This window comes from Peromyscus leucopus, chromosome 18, assembly GCF_004664715.2.
Source record: "Peromyscus leucopus breed LL Stock chromosome 18, UCI_PerLeu_2.1, whole genome shotgun sequence".
Lineage (NCBI taxonomy): Eukaryota > Metazoa > Chordata > Mammalia > Rodentia > Cricetidae > Peromyscus > Peromyscus leucopus.
In genome coordinates, this window is record NC_051078.1 from 13,946,098 (window position 1) to 13,973,092 (window position 26,995).

Below are 26,995 nucleotides of genomic sequence, written 5' to 3' on the forward strand. Positions count from 1 at the left end.
TTCTACATTTACATTATCTAAAGATTTGGGTTATTCTTAGTTCATTCTAAATGTAGGTCTCAAATTTGAATATTGAATTAGTTGACTTGCAAAATACTATTCAGAATATGAATTGTCTAATGAAGGTGAACGAGTCATTTCTCTGGATTCTCTACATTTACAGTGACATTCCTGAACAAGATCCATTATCCTCGAGATGTTTGTGAATTACGTGGCATGGTACAGGAAGGTGCAGACTCTTTTTCATAGAACATTAAAGTGGAGTCTCCTTCCCAGTTTTGAATTATTCTTTTTCTTAGCGTTTAAGGTAAGGGTCTAAAACATTAGTGTCCTAAAACCCATCAAAAGAAACTAGAGTTACCGAAAAAGGTACACCAGAAGAAGAAAAACCTTGGAGGGACAAAGTGGCTGCACATCTGAATAGGAAACACTTATTTCTAAGGATTTATTCTTACAACTATCTTTACCTTAAATAATACCATTACGTATATGTTGTTATGGCAAGGCGCAAATATTAACTGATGATAAGGAAGTTCTACTTCTTTAAAGTCCAAAACAGTAGTGAGTAGATGATCGGGGTCAATGTGTTTTCCATCATTAGATGTGTCTAGGCAAAGACAAGAAAACCTTACTAGAATTATTAACTAATTTCCTGTATAAATGAGACAGGATTTCCTTTCACTCTAGGACCATTTATTGACTTTTATCAACACCTGCTTATCCCATGTGCATGAGTGTGTGTGTGTGTGTGTGTGTGTGTGTGTGTGTGTATGTGTGTATTTTGTAGCTTGAATCTAAATAACTTAACAATCTCTCACAACAGCACTTTGCTGTCTCAACAGCATTGTTAAACACAAATGGGATTCAGAATAAATGGGAGCTAAATGAACGCATCAGCTACAGCATTCCTCTACAGATTGTTCCCTTCATAGGTTCCGTAGTGGGGATGATGAACAACCCTTAGATATAACGTATTTGAAATTCATTTGTAATGTATCATCTTGAAAATAGTAATATCTGAATTTGTTCCTCCGCATGAGAAGATGAAGTTAGGACATCTGTGAGTAACCCAGTTCATACAGTTATTCAGTACATGTATGCCCATGACCCCAAGGATGCACCCACACTCCCTGTTAAACACTGTGGGAAGATGTTCTCTGTGTTTGAGGATTGTTCCTAGTAAAGGTATTCCAAATAATATGCTTATTACAGAGCAATACAAGGTTTTTTTTTTTAATTTGGAAACAACAAAATCAACGTATAATTAAATCCTAGAACATTAAAACAATTGTAGCTCAATGCTTTCATTTGAAGAGAAATAGTGTCTACTACATCAGATGAATTAGTACTAGAGCTGGAGCCAAAGACTCTTGGTTTCTAACTTACCATTCCAAAGCTCATACTCCTTCTTCTACATAAATATGTTTCTCCCATAAAAGTCCAATGACTGTCAAAGATGGTAAGAATTTAGGAACTCTACCACTACTTCATGAAGACATTTTTATAAAACTTAAAATTTTAATATCTAGGTAAGGATGAGGGGAAGGTTTATGAAGTCCCGCCCTAGCTGAAGAGTACTGCCATTGATGGCTGTTGGATAAGGAAGATTGCCAGTTTGGTTCAGGACTTCAGATTCCAGTTGGCTGTTGATGCTCCAGTAGATGGCCTGTGAACACACAGCAGCATTAAGTGGACCCAGTGGGATGAAAAAGTACAGAAGTTGGGAGGGAAGGGCGTGGGAATATGGGAGAAGTCGGAGGGAGGAGTGGATTTGATGAAAACATGCATGCATGAAATTCTCAATTTTTAGCCTACAAAGTATGAACCCAGTGAGTACATTTTCTGCTTTTGTCATTTTGTTTATCTGGCTTAAAGCAAAGGCTTTATTATGCAAAAAAACCTGTGTACAAACAAATCTGAACTTTTAAAATTGAATTACTTTTCAAGTATTTGCTATTTCAATGAAATGTAAAGTCTCGTGGAGCTTCTTGGTTAACTTTGAACTAATATATTCTAAGTATCTAGAAGTAGTAATGTTCACGGTAATAGTATGCTCAGTAGAATAGGTAACACTTATGGCTGGAAATTAAAGTCTCAGAAGATAAGCATTTAACAATCACAGTGGGGCATGACAATGTTTTTTTCTCGGCATAGCAGGCTAGAAATCATTTAGTAAAACTGAAAACATTGTTTTAATTGACCTTTATTTGTATCTGAAGTGTCTGGATGGGTGTTTTGCATGCACTTATGTATGTGCATTGCTGTGGAACAATCCTTTTCTACACTATGAGGGACAGGAAACGTCCATTTACAAAGCATCACAAGCCTTTAATCCCAGCACTTGGGAGGCAGAGCCTGGCGGATCTTTGTGAGTTCGAGGCCAGCCTGGTCTACAGAGCGAGATCCAGGAAAGGCGCAAAGCTACACAGAGAAACCCTGTCTCGAAAAACCAAAAAAAAAAAAAAAAAAAAAAAAAAAAACCCGCATCACAAGCATGCAATACCTGCAGAGGCCAGAAGAGGGCATTGGGTCTTCTGGAACTAGAACTACAGACAGTTGTGAGCTGTCATATGGATGCTGGGAACCAAACCCTGGTCCTTTGGAAGAATAGCCAGTGCTCTTAACCACTGGACCATTTCTCTAGTCCCCTGCAAACCTTTATTTTAAAATTTATTATTTTAATAGTATGTATGTGTGGGTCTCTTTGTAAGCATGTGAGAGCTGGTGTCTTCTCAGCAGAGGACAGAAGGGTCAGATGCCCTGGAGCTGGAGTTGTAGGTGATTGCACACTGCCAACATGGGTCTTGAGAACAGGACTCGAGAACCTGCTCTTAACTGCTGAGCCATCGCTCCAGCCCCCAAACTAAATATTTTAAGTCAAGTTTAAATAAAAGGAAACTCAGTTTTCTAGTTATGTCTAAATTGAGAAAACAAGATTTCTATTTGCTTTTCTTTGTTGGATCACTAGTTTCTTCTTACCTAGTGATAGTTAGTTGTAGAGGTTTAAAACTTATCCAGAAGGTGAGTTTTAATGAGAATGGTGATAAATTATGATTTTTCTCATCCGTGTAGTTTAGCTACACAAGTGTTTACTAAGTTTGTTACAGAAAGACCACTATGTGCTGATTCTGGAAATAACAAACGTTTCCCAACATGCTCCATTCCTACGATATTAAAGTCCTCCTTGCATGCACACGGGATTGGATATTGCAATTTTGACATAAGCCACAGAACTTTCTTCAGAGTGTTGATCCCAAAAACAAAGTGATGGTAGCAAAGCTTTAACGTTCTTCTTTAGGAAGGTTTTGTTTTTCTTCTGAATGAAACTTCATTGTGACTTGCTCTGCTATCATGAGAGCTATGGGAGACAACAGTATTCTCTGAGGGAGTCTGGTTCTGCACATTGTTCCTTTTAGATGCTGTTGATGGGAGCTATTCATAGGAAGGACTAGCCTCCTTTTCTGTGATGCCTCTGCCCTCCCCTGGGAGCAGAAGGTGCTAAATTGCCATTCTGAGATCCCAGAGGTTCTTGCTGCCCTTCCGACTTAAAGTCAGTGATGACCTGTTTTCTGAAACAAGTATATCCAGCCTCCCTTGGGAATGTTACAAGGCCACCCTACGCAAGTTGGAAAAAAAAAAATGAACACATCTTTCTAGTGCATCCTTCAGGATAAAAAGAGTTGATTTAATTTGTGAAGTCTTTAGGTACGCTTCACTGAAGACAGAAGACAAGCCAACCTAGAAATAGGGAATAAGAAAACTAAATGTTTGGATAACACAAAGCTGGAGAGCGACAGCTTCTTCCATCACCTTAAAAATAATAACCACAAAGACAGAAACTGAACAAACCTCTGTGTTAAGTCAGAACTCCCTGATGTGGTTTCCTGGGTCTCACGCAGTTGTGAGGGAGAGGTATCATTCACAACATTGGAGCTGTAGAGGCCACTAAAATGTGTAACATTCACTCAGTTGCCCTTGGGCCTCTGCCTAGGGCTTTCTGAACGTGGTATGAATTATTTTGCCTCAGGATTCAGTCCCTCAGACTTAAGTGGTCTTGTTACTTGTCCATTCATCCCCCATCTCTGGACCTAGAAGAGGATTGGAATCTGGAATCTGTCAACACTCAGCGAAGATTTGCGATCTAAGGTTAAGACGCTTCAACTGTTGAGCTCACTTTTCTTTATAGGCAATGCGTCCCTAACAAATGTCTTTACACCAACAGAAAGGGGGGGGGGGATCCCAGGCAGAAATATAAAATAAAATGAAGTGTCTGCCCCAGAACTTAGAAGGTATGGCATCATAACATCTTTGTGATTTTTAAAGTTTTGCAAATCCTGCAGGTTTTATTCATTAGGAAAAACAGATACTGAAGGTCTCTTTCCCCATGACTTGGAAATACATGACAGCATAACCTGTCAGAACTCTATGGAAAAGTATTCAGTCAGTCCCAGCTAAGTATTTGCCGTCTGATGGAGTGGGCTTGAAATTTCCATGATTCTGCATTTGATATTCATCAGGAACATGAGTTCATTCATCTGGGAGTTGGCAAGCCAATTAAAAGAGATTTGTGTATTTTTTAAAATTTTATTCTTCCTAACGTGGCTTGTAACAGTTCTCAAGTTTGATTTTTATGATTTAAAAAAAAACCCACTTTAGGTAAAAAGTAGTTTTAATTTACAAAGTAAAGTTAGGAGAATAGAGGCTGGAGGTTTACATCGAGAGGGTGGATATGGAAGTGCAGAGATGAAGTAAAGAGCAGAACTCTAGAAGCTGTACCAGTTCTAAAGTGTCTGCATGCCGCGGTCGCCTTGCACAGCGCTCCAGAAAAAGCTCACCTGCAAATCCCTGCGCGGGCTAAGAGTGGCAGGATTCCTAAAGAGGCCAACAGGCTCTGCTCTCTACAGCTAGAAAGCCAGAGAAAGTGGCGTCGCCTTCCCGGCTGCAAGCCTCTGCCACCTGTTCGCGTCGGACCCCTAGGGGTCGTTCCCGCTGCCTGAGACCTATTTTTCCAGCAAAGTCCACAGAGATTTGAGTCTCCGAGCCAGTCGGCCTGCGTTGTCCCGCGGACTCAGCCAGGACTGGCCCGGTGGCAGCAGCGGCGTAGCATCCGCAGGGACCTCCAGCTCCCGCCGCTCGCCCGTGGGCAATCCCCTGCGTCCGTACTGGTGCCCTCCGTCCCTCGCTGCCACCCGAGCTCGCTTCCCTGGTGCGCCCGCCGCCTGGCAGCTTCCCCGTGGCTGCACAATCCGGGTTCGGAGTTTTAAGATTCCCGCCTTGCACGCTCGCGCCACCCTCCCCCACTTTAATTTTTTTTTTTTTCTCTTCTTTCTTTCTTTCCTCTTTTAACTTTCTCCCCAGCTGCGCTCTTGCTAAGCCGGGGCTCAGCGTTCGCCGCGGCCCTCTCCGCCGCCATCTCTCCAGGTTGCATCTGGCGAGGATTCCGAGAGCAGCTCGGCGCGGCGGCCCGGGGTGGGGTGCTCGCCCACGGGAGAAGCCGCGGGGCGGGGCGGGGCGGCGGCGCCCAGGGCGGGGAGGAGCAGCCTCCCGCACGGCGGAGCCCGGGCTCGGCAGCCCAGCCGCTCCCAGCGTCGGGGCGGCGGGCGATCGGCCGAGGCGATGGCAGGCGGGCGGCGAGCTCCGGGGGACGGGCGCGGGGCGCGGAGCGCGCGGGGCGGGGGCCGGCTCGGGGAGCCCCGGGGTGCGGGACGCTCTGAGGCGACCGTGGCACCGGGGAGCCGGGCCTCGGCAGCGCCGCCGCCGGGGGCGTCGCCGGCCTCGGCCCCTTTGTTCTCGCGCGCGCCCCCTCGCCGCCCACTCCCCTGCTGTCGCGCGGCGGCGGCGGCGGCGGCGGCGGCGGCGGTGGTGGCGGCGGCGGCGGCGGCTCCTCCCGCCCGAGGCAGTCGAGCTCCGCGCCGGGGGCGGGAGGGGGCGGGGAGCGCGCCAGCCGGGGAGAGTGGGGGGCGATGGCGAAGCTCAGGGTGGCTTACGAGTACACGGAAGCCGAAGACAAGAGCATCCGGCTCGGCTTGTTCCTCATCATCTCCGGCGTCGTGTCGCTCTTCATCTTCGGCTTCTGCTGGCTCAGTCCCGCGCTGCAGGATCTGCAAGCCACGGCGGCCAACTGCACGGTGCTGTCGGTGCAGCAGATCGGCGAGGTGTTCGAGTGCACCTTCACCTGTGGCACCGACTGCAGGGGCACCTCGCAGTACCCCTGCGTCCAGGTATACGTCAACAACTCCGAGTCCAACTCCAGGGCGCTGCTACACAGCGATCAGCACCAGCTCCTGACCAACCCCAAGGTAAGGACGCGGGAGCTCCCGCCGCCTAACGGGGCAGGTTCGAGGCCAGCTCCCGGGTTAGACCCCAGGGGAAGATCCGGAGTGTCCTGGCCTTGCTAGAAGGAGATGGGAGGCATGAGTTGCATGCACGCATCTGTGGAGCTCCAGGGCTCCAGTCCTCAGGGTGCGTTTGCCCGCGGGGCGGTGGTACCCAGAGTCTCTCTGCAAACACTGATCTTATTAGCTCTTCTTAGGTTTCTGAGCTCCCTCCAAGCCCAGGGGCAGCACCCACAGGTTTGCCTAAACTCGGGGTGCAAAGAAAGTTAACTTTTCCATGGAACATAGCCATGGGCTAGCGGGGGACCCAGCTACTACTCCAGCATAAGGTCAACCCGCGCCCGTGTTTGTGAACTGGCCTCGAGAACTCCCAATGACATGACCTTTGGAGAGGTTGAAGGGAATCTCTTCGCTCCTGGAAAATTCTTAGGCTTTTGCCTTTTAGTTCTAAACAGAGGTTTTTAACTTGAGGTCTAAAGATGGGCATTTTGGGGAGTGGGGTGGGGTGGGGATCAACAGCAATCGGGAATCCAGTGGGAAATTCTGATTTGTTTGTGTGGTGGGTTGGGAGGGAGGGATCCTAACCACTCTGGGTGTTTGGGGGGAGACTCAGGAGCAGTAAACTTAACCGAAAATAGAAAGTCCTCGGTGAAATATACCAAGCAGCCCTTTCCTGACAACTTCTTTGTAGTCACAAGCAAAGAGAAAAGAGAGAGAGAGAGAGAGAAAATAGATAAAACCTGGTTAGGACTTGCAAGGAGCTTCTGGAGAGCAGGGAGGGAGACTCAGAAAAGTTCCCAGGGGGAAAAAAGCGCTTATGAAAAGCAGTGCCCTCAGTCCGGGAACTAATCGAGCTTTGCTGCGCGCCTGCTTCTGCGGGAGGGTTCTATGATGCTTTGGGGCTTTTTTTTTTTCTTCTGCCTCCCACTAAAGGTGTGTGTGTTTATTTAAGTTGCTGACTCTTTTTACTCGGTGAGAGCTACGCTTGAAGACGGGCAGGAAATCCTGCCCAGGAAAATGAATCCTGTGCACACCGGGAACACGTTCTGTTAAATGTGACAAGATATATAGTAATCTGAAATCTGAATTAATATTTTAAACTAGATGTGTGGAGAAACTCCAGAGTAGCTCATTAATTTGGAAAGTTGGAAGTAATTACTCTTTAAAAATATGATTTGACTCCTCGTTGGAAGAGTCTCCTGGTAATGCATGAAGATTGGTTGGCCTTGAAAATGAAGATAATATGGGGACAGTAAATATAGAAATAAACATTTCTAATACAGAGTCTAATGTCTGAGCCCTTTGACAAGTGGTAGGGTCTCAAGGGCAGGTGCGAGTTAATCTGCTTAGTGCTTAGTAATCTAAAAAGAAGTCCAGTGGTTTTAGAAAAATGTTTTTTTTTTTAAATCCGAATTAAATAAAACAAATATTTTAAAAAGATGTCAAGTAGTAATTTAGTGATTTAGAAGATGCTCTGAGGTTTGTCATTTAGGAGTGGGCGTAGTTGTTGAAGCCCTGCTAATTACTCTTGAGATAGTGCTTTAATCAATAATGAGTTATACATAGGCATATACGTACATATTAGTAGATGGTTGATATCTAATTTTGGCATAGACAAATTAGAATTTACCACAGAAGACAACTGCACAATTTCCAGGCAGGATCTGGCAACTCAAATAAATTGGAATCATTAGGACATTGATTCTTAAATCACTTGGAAGCAATCACAATGTTTTATGTAATACTAAAATTCTCTCTCTCCACTTGTAAATAATCTCATCTCCCCCCTCCCATACCAGTTAAGAGCTTGGCAATAGTTGCTTTGAAGAGGTATCAAGCAAAAGGTAGGCAGACTATTCACAAAATTGTCAGAACTGGAAAAACGACATTATTTTATGGTCCAGAAAGTGATGAATGACCTCTCCATCAATTTAGACAAGGTTTCCTCTGCCAAATATGCATCTTTGTCCAAATTATGATGTAGTGTAGTATTTATAGAACAAACATCACTTTTTTGTCAATTAAGTGTTCGATTTGGAAATTTTTGTAAGCATTGGATAATGGAAAAATTCGGTGTAGCCAAAATACCATGGTGGAGTCAGGTGCATAATAAGATTTAGTTTCTACGGTGTCCTTGCAAATAGGCAGTCCCTATCATCTGGTCCCAATGCACAGTGGCTACACAGAGCTATATCCTAGCTACCTTACTTTCAATTTTCCAATCTATTCCTTTCATGTCCCAGCCACTTCCGACATTCTCTCCAAATCCAACCATCACCAGAAACTGTTGGGAAATGCCTTCTCATATAAACAGAGCAAGTACTCTTCCCTGGAGTTTCCTTAAGGTATCACAGCAAAGGACCAGGAGGGAACAGATGTTACAAATACGTAACTTGTTGAGCTGTGGACCGCTGAGGAAAATGCTGACTGACTTTCCACTAATAATTTCTTTAAAATATCTCTAAGTCCTGCTCCATTTATTTATGTTTTCCCATCAACTCCTTGTTTTCTGAGGGAATTGCTGTGTCTAAGTCACGTGGTATTCGAGTCAGCTAAGGACTCGGTTGGGATTAGGACCCACAGTGTGGATTAACCGTAGCATCGTCTTGAGTTTTGGAGTTAGCTTCCTCTTGCTGCTGTTCCCAACACTGCACTGTCTCTTTGTGACTCACAGGGGTGTGTGTACTAAGCCCTCTGGTCCTCGACTGTGGCTGCACTGTGGGATTACTTGGGAACTTTAAAAATAAATTTTTGTGCTTAGGTCTGGTTTTCAGGCACATTGATTTGGCCTTGCATGGGGCCTGAGTATATAGTTTTCCAAGCCATGCAAGTGGTTCTAATATATATCCACAAGATGAAAATCAGTGTCTTGGGAAATGCGCTCATGAAAAGCCCTGCAGGGAAAGCAGCGGATTTCAAAACAAGTTCACTGTGATTAATGTTCATGTTTTCAACATAAAAGATGTGGATGCTACTGAATATAGAAACGGGTATTAAAATCGGGACTAAGAGAAATTCTGAAGGGCAGGAAGGGAGTCATTTAAAATTAGTGTGGGAAGCTCATTTTAAATTGATTAGTTTAAATGAAATGAACGTGCACAATTACAAACACTTGCTTTTGCAGTTACCTACCTTGGCCGGCAAAGAAAAGATGAATTTAGGGATTGCCCTCTGCTGTGTGGTATGAGAGTGGGTGATTCGAGACAGGCTCTGTGTTTAAGTTTTTGTTTTGGGGGTTTGCCCCTCCTCCCCACTTTGATAATAAAAACCCCTAAAATCAAAGAATAAGTCTGTTTCTAAGAAACCGACGCTTTGACATTGAAAATAGAGTAGGAGGGCTTTGGGCTAGAAGAACATCCAGAAAGGCAGAAGACGGATCAACGCACTGTGGCTGCCAGCCACCTTAGCAAAGGACCTTCAGACCCACACTCATGTGCCCTGTCCCCGCACATGGAAGGGCCCGCCCCATGGCTCCTGAGGAAATTCCTGAGCTTTGGCCTGTGTATTCAGTTTGATGTATTTTCTCCTCTAAGGTGAAATCCATCAGACTGGAGCTGCATAATGACACATAATGACAATCTAAGTGGAGTTGTGCCAGCTCCTCTAGTCTTTATTTGTCCACAGAGAAGCGGCTTTCTTTGGAGGGAGGTTTTTTCCTTTGATGATATTATTAAATAATACATTAATTATATATGATTATTTGTTGATAGATGATAGGTAGGTAGGTAGGTAGGTAGATAGGTATATAGATAGGTAGGTAGATAAATAGATAGATAGATGATAGATAAATTGATAGATAGACTGATTCAGTTGAGCTTCTGGTTTCTCAAAAATCTATTGCGGCCAAAGGACAGGGCACCAAACCTTCAAGATATATCAAGATGAGCTTGCTCATTAACATAACAGTCTGTGCAATGTCTACTGCCGGGTTCCAGACCAGAACAGAGATCAAAGTTCCTCGCACTCACGGAGTTTGCGTTTTGGTGGTGCAGGAAACGGGCATAGGTAAATTTACAGTGGGATTTCCTGTATTGATAGATAGATGTTTTTAAAGTTCTGGCAGGATGAGGGCATGGCTAGTGATAGGAGAGACCCAGAGCTGCCCTTGTTACGTATAAGATGCTCACAGCAAGTGAGTATGATAAAATGCCCATTGCAGAGGCTTCACAGGGTACCCAGAGACTGAAAGGACAGAGAGGAACAAGACCCACAGCTTTCTGGAGGGACATTTGTTTCCACACGCTGAACAGATAGCAGAGGCAGAGACCCTGGGCTGAGCGGCCACTGGGTCTGTTTGAAGAACAGTGGGTCCAACAGTGAGTGGGATCGGGCCATGGAGACCCAGGCATTGAGCAGAGGGAGGTGGCATTGGAGTCCTGAAGAGCTTTTGGTGTATTATAAACATGGTGGTCAAGTAAATCCTCGACACCGAGCAAAGCTCAAATATAATCAAATGACTTTTAAAGATCTGAACCATTCATCTGGCTGCTGAAAGTAATGTGTGTGTGTGTGTGTGTGTGTGTGTGTGTGTGTGCGCGCGCATGCGCGCGCGCGCGCGCATGCACACACGTGCTCACTTGTGCCGACTGAGAAGTAAGAGGCCAGTGTGGACACAGGGAGCTTGAGGAACCAGAATAGGCAAAAGAGAGGGGTGGCGTAGGTGAGTGGGCACCCGTGGTGAGATTTATCGTTGAGCTGATATAGCTAATGAAGGCAAGAGGAATGGGAGAGGACCCCAAAGTTTTTTTTGACAAGTGGGGATGCCTTTGCAAAAGTGGGAGGGTTTAGACAGACGGATGTGGGTGAAAATCAAGGGTTCCATTTCACGTGCCCCTGACAGGCACACGGATGAAAATGAGCCTTTGAGTTTCTGCCCCCAAGATGATGGCCTGAGCCAGCCATTCTCAATCTTCCGAATGCTGCGGCCCTTTAATACAGTTCCTCGTGGTGTGGTGACTCCCTTCCATAATTTTGCTGCTGTTATGTAAATCGTAGCGTAAATATCCGATACTTGACCCCATAGGGGTTGCACGACCCACAGGTGGAGAACCGCTGGCCTGGCAGACGCCATATAGAACGTAAGTAACCATCAAAAAAAATGCCAAGTTCTTTAGGGAGGCGCAGATAGATGATAGGGACGTTTGTGGGGGAAAGTTAGGTAGAAAGCTTCATGGAGAAGGAGACGCTTGCCAGGGGAAGTGTCTTGGTGAGGAAAAAAAGTGAAAAGATGATCGGGGAGAGAAAAATACCACAAACAAAGCCTTGAACTGTGTGTGTGTGTGTGTGTGTGTGTGTGTGTGTGTGTGTGTGTGTGTGTGTGTGTGTGTTGGGGGTGGGTCCTGGGGGATCTGCAGGTTGACTGCTATAGGGGAAAGGTGGGAAGGGAAATTGTGGCCAGTGGTGTAGTGGCCTTGACTTCCCTGAAGGGCTTGGTGGTCACTGGGATGCTATGGAAGGAAGACTGTCTCATGGAGGGTCACATGATCAGCCTCAACAATCTGTGTGTGTGTGTCGTGTTAGCCAGCGGGGTAGAACTAAGATAAGGAATCGGCAGTGTTACAACTGGGAGATTAGGGGCAGGAAAGATGGCTCATTAGTTGAGGGCGTTGACTGCTCTTCCAGAGGACCTGGATTTGATTCCTGGCACCCACATGGCAGTTCACAATTATCTATCACTCTAGTTCTAGGGGACTCAACCCGCTCTTCTGGTCTGTCTGTACACCAGACATCAATGCAGGCAAGACACCCATATACATAAAATAATAATAATAATAATAATAATAATAATAATAATTTAATTTTTTATTGGCAGATTATCTTGAAGTCTATATATAGTCTTGGTGTCATTGCTAGGGTCTTTCAAAGTGAAACATAGGTAGAGAAGTCAGAATAATGTAGCTTGAGAAAGACACAACGAGCATTGGCTAGGAGCCTTGAATCTACCTGTGCCATGAGCTTCCAGATGTAGATGGTTTCCAAGGCAAGGGAATGCCCTCTCCCTGAACTCCAGGGAGAAGTAGAGCTCGGCTAGAACGTAGATGTTACCCCACCAGAAGTATTCCAAAGTCCAGAATCTTTTTCAAAAAAATTATTTTTATTTTATGTGTATAGGTGCTTTTCGTGTCTGTCTGTCTGTCCGTCTGTGTGCCCGTATGCATGCCAGGTGCCTGTGGAGGCCAGAGGAGGGCATTGGATCCCCTGGAACTGGAGTTACAGACAGTTGGGAGCTACTGTGTGTGTGTGTTCTGGGACCTGAACCCAGGTCCTCTGGAACAGCAGCCAATGCTCTTAACTGAGCCACGTCTCTGCCCAGAATCTAGAATTTTAATGGCAGCGAATGTATGTATTGTGTTGTTGTTGCTGTTGTTCTGTTTGTTTGTCTCTAAATGTGTGTCTCAGCAGCAAAACTCATCCAGAAGCCGAGGGATGTGTTTGAACACACCAGACATGGTGGTGAGCCCCTGTGATTCCTAGCACTGAGGTTACTGAGACTGAGGCAGGAGGATGACAGGTTTGAGGCCAGCCTGAGTGCCATAATGAGACATTGCCTCAAATGAAAGAATGTATTAATTGTTCTCTTCTTCTTTGGAGACAAGGTTTCACCGGGTAACTCTGGCTGGCCTAAAACCTGCTCTGGAGACCAGATTGGTTTCAAATCAGAAATGCTCCATCCTCTACCCTCCAAGGGCTAGAATTAAAGATGCGTCCCACCACACACTTTGAAAACGATCTGATCCCTGTATCTGAGATTGTTTTTCATGCTCGATCGCTAATCTCTACTTGTGGATACTATTTATAAAAATCTCAATTTGGAAGCTTCTCCCAAAATCATATATTACAAAAATAACCAGAAACTAAAATTCAGGAGATTTGTGATGCTAAATTTTATTTGCAATTTAAGGGAAATGAGTTGGGTTTTTTTTTTTTGTCACAAACACCTCAGATCTGTAAAACTTTTTTGTGAGATCTTGACACCTTTTATTTATTTAAAATGTTTTTTTGCTCTCATTCATGAATGAAGATGTCAAGTTTTATTTCCCCTTGGTTTAAAAATTTTCAGCTGTTAGCAGAACTGCATAATCAGCTGAGTTCCTAGATCAACAGCACATTTATATTACAATTAACATAATTACTCACAGGAAAACACTGAACAGAATGGTGTTTCATATTACATATGTTTCTAACCGTTTCTCCTGCTGTGCCTTAGACGTTCTCTAGCAGTGTGCAAAAAAAAAAATTGCAATTTTGATTTGTAGTAGTACCTTCTTCAATTCTTTAAAAATAACCTGTGTTATAACTGCAAATCATTACATTTGATATTTTATTACTTTTTTTGTCAGGAAATGAATTCAAATTTGTTTATATGTTTGCAGAATCCAGCCCACATTAGGTCCCTACAGAGCTATCTGTTACCAAATCCCATTAAAGAGTGTCTAGATTCTTCTCTTGAGTGCAGTGGGGCACGTGGACTGTGAAACCTTTACTTTCTCCAGGGAAAACAGAAGGCTCTCTTAACTGCTGAGCTGTCTCTCTAGCCCCAGACACAGTTCTCTTTTCAACTTTTAAATACCTCTTCACCCATCTCCTCATGGACCGTCTGTTTCATGTTCCAAACTGCTGTTTTTCAGAGTGTGGTCAGCATTCTAGCAGCATTGGCACCATCTGTGAACTTGATAGAAATGCTCATTCTCTGGTCTCAGCCTAGATTCCATCCAAGTGTTCAACTTCAAGATTTGTGCAGTAAAAAGATTTATGGGTTGCTGTGTAGCTCAGTGCTTGCTGCTCGCTTAGCATGGACAAGTCCCAGGATTCAATGTACCATAACACACACATCACACACACACACACACACACACACACACACACACACACACAGAGAGAGAGAGAGAGAGAGAGAGAGAGAGAGAGAGAGAGAGAGAGAGAGTTAGTATATAACAGATAGTCCAAATGAGAGAAAAAGGAATGTAAATCTGTAGAACAAAATTTCTAAATAGGTATTTAACTAACATGTATGTATGTGTATAAAGAACATGTATTAAATGTAAATGGACCATTTACCCCAATTAAAAGACAGGGATTGTTAATCTAGAAATGTCAAAATCAAATATGTTCTGATTTTAGGAGTAACACACTAAAAACAAACAAAACAAAACAAAATGAAACAAAAATAGCACAAGGATGTTAAAAGTAAAAGTGTGGAAATATATATATACTAGAGTAATCACAGCAACTAGAAGCATAATTCATAATAGCAACAAAGTGAGAACTACCAAACGTTCATCCTCTGATGAATCGATCGATGTGCTGTATTTATACAATGGGAAGTGATACAACTCTACATAAGAACTGAGTGAACCACAAAAGTATGCCAAGTTTAAGAAGCCAACCGAAGTTCTTGGCCACAGTGTGCCATGTTCTCTGGCTTCGACAGTGCATGAACAGAAACTGGCACTTGACTCACCACCCTCGCTGGCCACTCAAAACCAGCAGCCCTTTGCCACCTCCAAGCAGTGGCCTCAGACAGACCCAATGCCTCTACAGCATTTCTCCTAGCCTCTGCCGTGATAGTCGAGCCCCACCCTCTCCACCTCCCCATCCCTGGGCAGGCAAACCAGAACTACCAACAGGACTGAGAGGACACCATCACCCACCAGATTGGCTTAGAGCTCCCCTGTCTCGGTCTGTGTCTTACTGCATGGACCACGATGATGTGGCTTTGAAGGAGTTTGCCAAATACTTCCTTTCAGGATGTCACAAGGAGGTAGAACTAGTGGAGGTGTAGAATCAATGAGGTAGCCAGGTTGTCCTGCAGGGTATCACGAAACCAGACCACCACAACCAAGAGAGTGAGCTGAACGCCGCCAGGGAGTGTTTGTGACCCTTGGAAATAGTATGAGCCGATCACCACTGGAGCCGCACAAGCCGGTCACAGACAGACACGCTGCCCACTTCTGAGACTTAATAAGACTCAGCACCTGAGTGAGAGGTGACGTCCATCGAAGAATTCAGTGGCCACAAAACCAACTCGTGCATAATGTGAGCCTCTGGAGCTGGCATGGAGTGAGTATCTCTTTGACAAGCTCACAGTGGGAGACAGTAATGAGAAGATGTTAAGCTTCCCCGTGTAGAGGGCCCTCTCTGGTCACCATGGCAACATATGCATATTGGAATTAGCTTCACCCTTTCTGTAAGTTGTACTGGAACATCCACTGAAATTCTTGAATTTGCATCATTATTTAAATTAAATGAATTTGGTACCTAAAACAAAGAAAAAAAAGTCCAACAGACAAACAAATAACAATAAAAAACAACCAACTACCAAACCATTAAAGGCCGAATATTAATGTTCCCAAAATTGAATTCTATACTGTGACGACTGGAGTGAGTTAGCAGAGGCATAAGACATTTGAGTATGATAGTTAATGGGTACAGGTGTCTCTTTTTGGTATAGTAAAAAATGTTCTTAAATTGATGGTGGTAATAGTTGCCTCTCTGAACCTGCCAAAAATCATTAAATTGAACACATTGAATGGATGAATTGAGTGGTAGGTGAGTTGCATTTTAATGAAGCCATTCCACACCAAGGAATTACTATTTTATTTTGCATAATTTGGGAGGATATTTATTCAGTAGATGATTCTAAGAGTCTCCCTATTATTTTGGCAAAAAAAATATTTAAAACAGCAACTTTGCAAATAAAAATGACTTGTGGGCTGGTGAGGAGGCTCAGTGGGTTAAAGCTCTTGCTGCACACTCCTGCTGATCCGAGTTCAATCCCTGGATCCTTCAGTAAAAGGCAAGAAATGGCTTCCAGAAGTTGCCCTCTGACCTTTACATGTGCACTTGTAGCATGTACACATCCCCCTCACACCCTATGTACACACAATAATAGTAAATTAAAATGCATAATTAACTTGGAAATTTCTTTGTATAAGTAAACCCAAGCATTTAATTTAAATTACAATTTTAATGGAATATAGTTTTAAAGTTACAGAACTATAAATAGTGAAATCATAAGCAAAGTATAAATGTTTAGATAGGCTTTGCTCATCCTGAAAATTTATCTAAACACAACATCAAAGACAGAAATCATGAAAGACTATGCTGTTGTATTTAATTGTATAATAGGGAAAAACCTACACTTTGAAAATATTTGGTGAAGTTTAAAGAAAAATGACAAGTTTTAGAGAATAGTTACACTTCTGTAGGAAAATGATTCAAAAGTCAACGAGGGAAAAAAAAAGTCAACAAGAGCCCTTAGCAACAAAAGACCATCTTTCCAATAGAAATAAAATGTGAACATGTGCAAAGATAACTCAATGAAGATTATTTGTACCAGACAAGTGAAAATTTCTGCATAATCTCAGGATTGTCCAGAGATGCTGATCAGTATGTGAGGATCACGGAAGAATTTGGAGCTTTGGGCTGGGAAAGCCATTAGTATTCAAAGCTTAATGAACTCTTCTGTTGGAGCATGGAAGATTAAGAATTCTAAGGGCCGTGGAGGCAATGGAGGGCCAGCTTGTGAAGTCTCCAGAGGGAAGTTTGGGAGTCCCTCAAAGACTCTGAGTTCTCCAAAGGAACAGAACTGATAGAACGGATGTATATTAAAAGATGGTTTATTAGAGTGGTTTGCAGGCTGTGGTCCAGCTAGTCCAACAATGGCTGTCTCCAGACAGACAAGCCAAGGCTCCAGTAGATGTTCAGTCCCCGAGACAGGATGTCTCAATAGTCCCAATCTGGTGCTGGAGTCTGGGAGGATTCCTGGAAAACTGCTGGGTTTTAGGCTGCCTTGGAATGTGTACAGTAACAGGGGAGATGAACTTGCCAGTGAGAATGAGGGCGAGCAGGAGAAAAGCAAAGCCTCTCTTCTCCCATGTTCTTTTTTTTTCTTACTCATAAGTTTAAGGCATTTCTCCCATGTTCTTTTATGTGGGCTGCCATTGGAAGGTGTAGCGCTCTCTCAGTGGGGGCTTTCACACCTCGAACGATCTGCTTAAGAAAACCCCCTGCAGCTCTACCAAGCAGATTTGGCTTTAGTGGTCATGATGCAGTTACTTTGACAACCAAGATGAGCTATCACCATGAGCCTGGAGAGACTGGTCAGTAGTGAAGAGCACTGCCTGGTCTTCCACAGGACTTAGGTTCGATTCCCATCACGTATATGGGAACTCCAACTGCAGGGGATCTGATGCCTCTTTGGATACCAGGCACACACACGTGTGGTGCACAGACATGCATGTAGGCAAAACACCCACACGCATAAAAAATTATATATACATATATGCATACATACATAATATATGTATACTAGGTATAAAAAGTATATATTTATATATATTGTATATCTATATATATACACACATGCTTTAACAGACACACTTTATATGGTAAAATATTATGCATTAAATTATTAAATTTAATGAAGAAATATTTTCCCATAAAATGATGTTTTATTATCATTATCAAAATGATGTATTTTTCTCCAAAGTAGGTTACAAAACGTATGTTTTATATTTGTAAAATATAGCATATATGCTTGTCATTTTATATATTCATGCACACACCACTAATTTTCTATTTAAAATGCCTTCCATCATATGTGGTTTTCATTTTACCTTTTTCTTTTATCTACTAATGTACATTATTTGCCAATAAATAAGAAGGGTATTTATTTTAATCAGCTGAAGAAATAGGCAAGAGGATATGAGATTTGACTTAGAGTGTTCATGTCAATTTAAATTTTTAACATGGAAAAATTTTTTTCATCCATCAAAACTGACTATAGACTTCATGTACCCCTTTAATACGAGAAAAGCAAGCTTAAATAAACAATTGCACATTAAGATGAGCTGAGGAAGGGAGGAGTGTGAAGAGATTGTTCATTGAGAGAAAGAGCCACTTGGTTTTGGAACTTGCCTGCAGAGATACCTCCCTTAATCTTGTAAATCTCTATTTTATGTGTTAGTAAGATAGTCTACTTACTAACCAGTGGAGAGCATGGTATTTTGATGGCCCGTATTGAAGCGTGTAAACCTTACTGTGACCCAGTAACAAGCCAGTGGGTTCTCAAAAGGACAACGGTCATTTGCCAAAGGAAGAAATGGTTCACTTAATACCACCAGGACTCTATGGGGGCTGCCTATGCTTCTGGCGCATCTACACTGTTGGAAGTTCAGGACCATATAGGAAAGTTGAGGTTGCTTCCTGCCCTGTGGCCTGGAGCAGGTTTTTCTGCTCTGCTGCCACTGAAGCTGGCAGGGTCATGGGTTCATCAGTAAATGGGTCAGAGTAGCAAGCCTCAGTGTTGATACAGGTTTCATCATTCCTGTAAAGGAACCCAGCACGCTTTGTGCTTACGTCTTCGAATGAACAGCAGAGCAATTAGCTCCAATTTGGGAGCAATACCCAGAAACTGCTGAGACCAGGAGATCCCAGCTCATCACTGAGGTGACAGGCCCCTGGATTTCTACCCTCATGACACATTTTCCCTTTACTCAGGAATCTAGGCCACTCAGCGCTTCCTGCTCTCTAGGCCCAGACAGCGCAGCATCATGACGGCACAGACGATGTGAGGTGATGTGGGGTTGAGGAGGTTCAGGTTCCTGTCGATGAGAGCATAGCAGAACAGATGTGGTCCTGAGTAAGACAGTAAAACCTCCATCTCTGTGGGCTCTCAGTCCACAAAGATGGAGAAAGGCGTGTTGCCCTAATAAACAGCCAGAGTTGTCAGAGGTAAGTTGATTTGATCTAGTAGACAGTGTCTGAAACAGTGGATGAAAGTGGAGTCATCCCAGATTGACTTAACCATACAGTGGTTCTCCAAAATCTGCCTTCTGCAAGAATCAAACAGACAAATTGAATACAGATGCTCCAGGAAAATCCATCCGCTCCTTAGTTTCTGTGATTTCCTAGGGGATGCAGAAGTAGTTTATTCTTTTTCTGTTTGGACAAGAGATGTCTTCTTAGAGAGCCATCTACCATAATGTCCTTACATCCGTGGATAAGGAGACCAAAGACTGGAATAGGGCAGCTGTGGGCTGTGACTCCTCATTCTGTATGTACGTCTCTTATGTGGGCAGCAACCATATTTCCAAGAGGTAAAGAAGCAAACACAGGAACATTCATGGACTCTTGGGCTTACCATGACAGAAACCCACACCATACTCCATTCCTTCACTCTGTGACCTCTCATTCATTCTGAGTGTCGTCTTAGCTAAAGGGTTGAGGTTAGCACAGAACCTGTGTCCAGCAGTCCTGTAAGCACCTGCCATTCTCGACTGTGGGGGTATTCTGGTCAATGTCTGCCTGTTCCATCGGGAGAAAGTCAGAATATGTTCAGTTGGTGCTACTTTTTCTGCCTCGGGGTCTTTTCTCAAAGATAAGCAGCCCACCAGCATCCTTTCAAGCAGTTTTCAGTCTGGGAGAGCATGAGGAGGCATGCTTTTCATTGCATAAGGCTTCATTTTACTATAAGTTCAGGGATATAGGAAACAAATATACAAAAAAAAAAAAAAAAAAAAAAAAACAACCCTCCTTGAAGTCTGGCCACCTATTTTTGCCCTTACTGTGTCTTCTGATTCATTAGTTATTGTCAAATATCCCGGAATATCAAATTGGCTTTACTGGGTTCACAAAATCTGGGTCAGGAAATCTGGCCGAATACAAGGCAATGGTGACCTCTGCTCCATGGTGTCTGGGGTCCGAGTGGAGAGACCCAGAGCCTGGACGTGGGAGTGCTCTGACGTCTCACTTGCTTACCTGCCAGGCAGGGGCTTCTCTGTGTTGACTGGAGGTCTCAGTCCCTCCACAGACAGACCTTGCTGTGGCCGCTCTGATGTGTTAATTGGAGTTTCTGTACGGAACCGGGCTTTGATATCAAGGACAAATGTTCTGAAGCGATGCAAGCAGGAAAAAAGTCACACCTTAACTTAGCCATTTCTGTCATCGCCACTGTCTCCTCCACAGTCTAGGAACGAGGAGGAGACAGGCACCCCACCCCTTCTCCTGAAAGGAGAAGAGTGCCAGCGGCACACTGCAAGCGTGGGGATGGGATGGGATATATAGAGAACACGCGTTCTGCCACAAATAGGAGCAAAAAATCTTTTTCATCATCACCATCCATCCTCATCCTAGGGGACTGATGGAGGAGGCCAGGCCTTGCTAGTCTCCTTCATGCAGAAGGGGGGGGGGTGGTCATAACATGGAACAGGCACCCACCCACGCACACCTCGAATTGTGTACCTTCCGGTATTCAGTAATTCCCTGTGCTCTCGGCGAGGCTGTCTGAATGTGTGCATGAGCATTAAAAGTTTTGTGGTTTTCTTTTCCTTGTTCAATGGATGTACATCTATATGTGGGTAGATGGGTATCTATATGGTGTATACATCTATATGGTCATAAGAGTCCTTGCTGTCTCCCTAGGGCTTGAACCCAGGGACTTGGGCATGCTGAGCTCACACCCTGCCAACTGAGCCACATCCCAGGCCTTCCTCAAGGACTTGGACTCATGACTATAAGCTTCTGAACAATTTTTACATGTCCTAGCCTGATTGTTATTATTAAATCCTATTGAACATCATCCAGATGAGAGTCTCTTGTTTTAGTCCGGCTACCATTTAGATTGAGCGTCTATTTTTAGCCAAGACAGGGTGTTTTTATTTTCCAACACTGAGGCTAGCTAAACTATTTTCTCTTGAAGGTGGAATGTCATTCTGAACTTTGATGAATTTTAATAGCCACCAGTGTTAGCCATTTGCGCAAATCTAAAAGTTAAATGGTCATTATGCCAAATTCCCGAAAAGCAGCCATAGTCACAGCGTTCTTGATGGGTGAGTGGAAATCTTCTGGACAGGAGTGAGAACTCTTCGCAGCAGCATCCTTGGTGGGTACCAGGAAAATGTGGGCCTTGTCTAGTGCTGTCTCCCATGGCCCTCTCCGTCAGGCACATTTGGTGACTCATTCTTTCTGGAATATCCATACGCCGTCTTGGCACATTACACTTCTTCTTGGAATGTCACCTTCCCAACCCGTTTTCTGACGAGCAGATTCCTGTTGTTGAACCTTGATGACACAAATCCAAAGGCACCTCTCCTGGGAAGCCATGCCCCCACTCTCCCCCCCCCACCCCCCATGGCTCATCCTCTTTTGAAGTCATCAATGTTCTGGTGGCTGTGCTCAGGTCACTCTATACTGCCTGCTCCCGGGAGGAGGGGAGGAAGGCTCTCTGTATCCTGTCCAGTTCTCAGTGACCAGGGAAATCACTGAGTGTCAGTCTTGCAGATGATCAGTTTTAAAGCTCTATCACTCCATGCCGGGCGGTGGTGGCGTCCGCCTTTAATCCCAGCACCCAGGAGGCCTGTGGATCTCTGTAAGTTCGAGGCCAGCCTGGTCTATCAAAGTGAGTTCCAGGACAGCCTATTACATGGAGAAACCCTGTCTCAAAAACAAACAAACAAAAAACTCAAAAACTAATAACAAAACCAAAACCAAAACATCTCTTTTATTCCAGCGTCGAAGGACCCTTAAAGCTGCAGACTCCCAGCCTTCATGAGGCAGGCACAATGGGAGAGGCAGACCTTTTAGATAGTCAGTTCCAGTTTTCTGTTGAACATGCTTCGGCAAACACTGTCTGGTGTCGAGCACCGCTCTTGCTTCTGGCCAGCCTGCAAGTCCCCTGAGTTCATCATAGCTTCCGTTCTTAGTCCGTCTTGTCCTGCACATTTTCTACGCCATTTACTCATTTCCTACGCCATGTATTCGACCTCCACATCCTGGAACCTCTTTGTCCTAAAATTTAATTTTTTTTAGCTGACATATAATTTCATTTGTGTTTCTTCCGTGAGCCTCCAGTCCTAAGGGTGGTGTGTGCACGTGTGCATGCACACAGCCTCGGAAACACTGTAGGTGGAGTTTACAAATGACTCAGTTTTGCGCGATAGCCCACAGATTGTTTTCTGATGATGTCATCAGAAGGATCAGTAAACTTACAAATCCGAGGGCCGGTAAGATGGCCCAGTGAGGAAAGGACTTTCCAGTCTGATGACATGAGTTCGATCCTTAGGACCCACTGGTGGAAGGAGAAAGCCAACTCCAGCATGTTGTCCTCGGATGTTCATGCATGCGCCTTGGCAGCTGTACACCTTTATACCAACACACACACACACACACACACACACACACAGCTAAATTTATAATAATTTATAAAAGTTGCACATTAGAGCAGGCATGTTTGGTGGTTTGAATGAGAATGGTCCTTATAGGCTCAATATTTGAAGGCTTGGTTCCCAGGTGGTGGAACTGTTTGGGAAGGATTAGGAGGTGTGGCCTTGTTGGAGGAGGTGTGTCCCTGGGGGTGGGCTTGGAGGGTGCTCTGCCTCCTGCTTGTTGATCAGACAGATGCCGCTCTCAGGTGCCACTCCAGTGCTATGTTTGCCTGCCTGCTGCCATGCCCTCCACCATGATGTCCGTGGATTAACCCTCCGAAACTAAGCAAGCCCCCATTAAAAGTTTTGTTTTATCAGCTGCCTTGGTCGTAACGTCTCTTCACAGCAACAGAAAAAGTAATTAAGGCAGCACGCAATTTCAAAAAAAAAAAATAAGATAATGTATTATTAATTTGCTTTCTAGTCAAGTTTATTTGGAAAATACTTAATCCTAGTGTTGTCTTTCAGGGATAATCAATTGAAATTATGAAGGAAACTAGAGGAAATTTTTTTTCTCTGCTTCTTTTTTTTCTAATGCTTCCCATAGAACACAGTCCCTGATATTTGGTTAAATAGATCCCATGTTTTATGCAATAATTTTTTAAATGACTCAGTGAAGAAAGATACTGAATTCTGCCTACTCTACCTGTGTGACTGAGACACACTCAAGACTCTGACAAAGAGCCTCGTCAAGAAAGGTTCTATTAAAGTACTGACTCTTTGTGGTAGGCTGAAAAAGAATGCTATTATAAACCTTGGTAAATCCTAAAATAGGACAATGGAAAATAAGAAATAAGTACGAAATCAAACATTCCGTGTCAAAGGTGATGGTTATGCCGTTTCTTAATAAATTCACTGGAAGCCTTCATGTTGTGTTTCTTATAATAGCTCATTCAATCCATCAACTTTGTTCATGAGTGTAAAAGTCAGCCCCATTTTTCTAAGCCACAGGCATTAGAGCGTGGTACATAGTGTATGCTTATCATCTCAGCACTAGAAAGGCAGAAGCCTGAGGATTACTAGTTCAAGGTCATCCTCAGCTACGTAGAGAGTTTGAGGCTAGCCTCACCTGCCGAAAACCAACAAAGAAAAATAAAGGTGGACATCAAACAAATACATTGACTATGTGCTTTACTTCTCCCCTGACTTTTGGTCTGCATCTCATAAAAAGTCTGCTTTTCAAGTTAGCATACAAAGTGATAGGTGTCATGACGGTGTTTTCATACGTGTGGTGAAACTGTGTTCTTATCCATCCCCCTCTGCGCTGGCGTTCCCCGGCTCCTTCACAACCCTCTTCCTGGTCCCCACCCCAAGAGGCCCCGTGTTTTGATTTCACATTGTATGTTCTCCGTTACTCCCTCGTCTGCCCCTCTTCAGCCCTTAAGACCTCAGCTTCCCCTCTCAACACACACACACACACACACACACACACACACACACACACACACACGCACACACACATATGTACGCACACACGCATGCGTGCACACACCTCTAGAGTTCTATAAGAAAAAAAGTATAATATTTGTCTTTCTCAGTCTGACTTATTTCACTGGACATAATGGTCTTCAGTTCCATCCATTTTCCTGCATAAAGATGAATTGAGTGCTATTGTTTATATGTACTACAATCATTCCTCTTTTGGTGGACAACTAAGCTTGCTTTCTGGCATGGATGCCATGAACAGTGCAACAATAAACAGATATCTCTGACCTATGTTAACTTAGGTATCTACTCAGGTGTGGTACAGCTGCATTATATAGTGGTTCTATTTAGAGTGGGCGTGTACATTTTTTCATTTATTTATTACTACTCTGTGGATGTGTGTGCCACGGTGACTGTGCAGAGGCCAGAGGACAAGTTTGTGAAGTCACTTCTTCCTTCCCACCTTGAGGTGGGTCCTGGGGGTCAGAGTCAGGTCACTAGACTTGCCCGATGAGTATCTTTACCCGCTGAATTGCCACACCGACCCCACTTGTTCTATTTTGAGAAACCTATACACACACACACACACACACACACACACACACACACACACACACAGTGGCTGCAGCACTTGGCATCCCTACTGGCACTGAGTAAGTGCTGCTTGAACCCTCTTTACTTCCCCCACATCCCTGCCTGCGTTTGTTTCCTTGATAACAGCTATTCTGACTGGGGGCAGAGGGAATCTCAAGGCAGTTTTAACTTGCATTGCCCGGATGGCTCAGGATGCTGAACATTTTCTAAAATATTTATCAGTCCTTTCTTCTTTTGAGATCTGCCCATTGAGTTCGCTAGCCCTGCTTTTGACTTGGGAATTTGGTCTTTGGTGGTCAACGTCTGCAGTTCTTTCTGTTTTAGATCTTAGTGCCTTGGTGGACGCAGAGTTTGGAAATATTTTTCCCCATTCTGTAGGCTGTCAGTTCACTTTGGTGATGGCTTCCTTTGCTGTGAAGATACATTTAGTGTCCTGTAGTCCCCTCGGTCACTTGCTGGGATTGTTTTCCATGCTCTCGGGAGGTCTCCATATAAAGCCCTGCTTTCTGCTTATATTTGAAATGTTTTCCCTGTGTTTTCTTCTAGTACTTTCAAGATCATGTGTTCATGTCTTTGATCCCTCCCTCCCTCCCTCCCTTCCTTTCTTTTGGTGCAGGGTGAGAGATGAGGATCTAGTTTCATTCTTCTAAGGGGCACAGCCAGGACTCTGCTGCCTTGCTGAAGGTTCTTAGCAGGTGGAAGAGTTTTCATTCAGGTGAAGGCTTTAGGTCCTTTTAACTATGGGATCATATCATCTGCAGATGGCGACACTTTGATTTCTTCCTCTCTTGTCTGTCCGCTTTTTATTCATTATCTCATTGCTTCACTTCAAGCACTGTATTGAGTAAGAGTGATGAAGATACACTTTTGGTTGCAGGACCTGAGCTGGAAACTTCTTCCCTGCTAGCTATTTCCATAGTGCTGAAAGGGGCCATTCAGGCCACTGGGTGAGAAAAGTCACCAGTGGACTTTCCCAGCAGTGGGCACCGCGAAATACGACTGACCTGTCAGACAAGGTGTGCCTATTGGTGAGGTAGTGGATGACGGTTTATGAGGGTGGCCATTTGCTTTTTTTAAAATGTGGATTTGAAGCCTGATCCATAGGTGGGAATGATACAGTAAACCTGGTCAAAAGCTCCTATCTGGGAAGGTCGTATGCTCTAGGAGGGAGTCTTCTATTGATGTTTTGCTAAATGTACATGTTGTCAAACTTCCCCCGTTGTTTATTTTTACAACTATACATTGAGTGCTATTCCCAGTCTTGGCCAAAGAAGCTTGCCTGTCTTTGCCACGGGCAGAGATCAGTGCAGAGGCACATAACTGGAGAACATGCTGAGAATAAGTGACTGTCAAGTGTTCAGTCTTAGGGGAGACAGCTGACCAAGGGCTCAGTTCCTCAGTGTCTCAGAGGGCACCATGGAAGAGGAGACAGAAAGAATAGAAAAGTCAGAAGATGGGAGGGGGGCTGTGACATGCTGTCTTCTGGACAGGACAGGGCCATTGCATTTGTGAACCTACGGCGGCTGTGGTTGTCTGCATAAGACAGGCACAGGATCAGCCGGTCATCGGTCGGTCTAACATGGGTGGGGGAGGGGCTTGTGGTGCTCCTAACTGAAGAGCTGTTGGTGATCGATGGCTTCTGGGGGAAGAAGATCATTTTTCTCTGGGAGTGTGGCGGCTACTGGTGGGTTGTCCGTGGTCCTGTGGATGGCCCTATAGCCAACAGGCAGCACCAATTGGACTCAGTCATTATTTTAAAAAAAGAGGAGGAGGAGGGGAGGGGGGGAAGGAGGAGAGAGGCAGGGAGAGGAGGAGGAGGGCATGAAGAGGAGGAGGAAGAGAAGGAGGTTATTGCTCCTGCAGATGACTAGAGTTTGGTTCCCAACACACACATTGGGCAGTTCACAACCACCTGTAGTTCCAGCTCCCGCAGATCTGGCGCCCTCTTCTGGCTTCCATGGGTAACTGCACTCACATGCACATGCCCACACATGCACACAATTAAAAATCAAAATTAAAATTAAAAAAAGAAGAGGAGCTAAAGCTGGGAAGAGGAAGAGTTGGGGGAGGTGGGAAGATTGGAAAGGGGGATTGTGATCCAAGATACATTGTATACAGGTATAAAATCTTCAGAGAGTAATTTTTTTTAATTTGAAAAATATTAAAACATAGGTTTTTTTTAAACAAAGTATGGGGAGATGAGTATGGAGCCAAAAAAGAATACTATATAATGAAACATATGCAAAAATTTAAATGTTTGAAGGGGAATAACAAAACATATAATTTTAATATGATGAAGTAAAAATACTAGTGAAACTATAATAAAAAGAAAAATGGGGGATGTGTAACAAAGTAAGAGGACAATGAAAAAAGCAAGATGGAGTATTGGGGCAGATTTCTCTGGATCCTTCCACTCTGGAGACTGCTAGCTACACC

At 44.1% G+C, this 26,995-nt stretch overlaps 1 protein-coding gene across 2 annotated transcripts in view; it reads left to right on the top strand.

The window, feature by feature from the left end:
* The first annotated feature begins 5,890 nt into the window (after nucleotides 1-5,890).
* The window catches only part of Kcnmb4 (potassium calcium-activated channel subfamily M regulatory beta subunit 4), a 59,391-nt gene continuing 38,286 nt past the window's right edge, over nucleotides 5,891-26,995 (top strand). Inside the window, exon 1 of one of the 2 annotated variants that reach the window (XM_028877958.2) lies at nucleotides 5,891-6,299. In XM_028877958.2, coding sequence (XP_028733791.1) covers nucleotides 5,964-6,299 — 336 coding nt within the window. In that variant the 5' untranslated portion in view covers nucleotides 5,891-5,963. The remainder of the gene's footprint in view (nucleotides 6,300-26,995) is intronic. The other variant, XM_028877956.2, reaches the window with a different exon arrangement.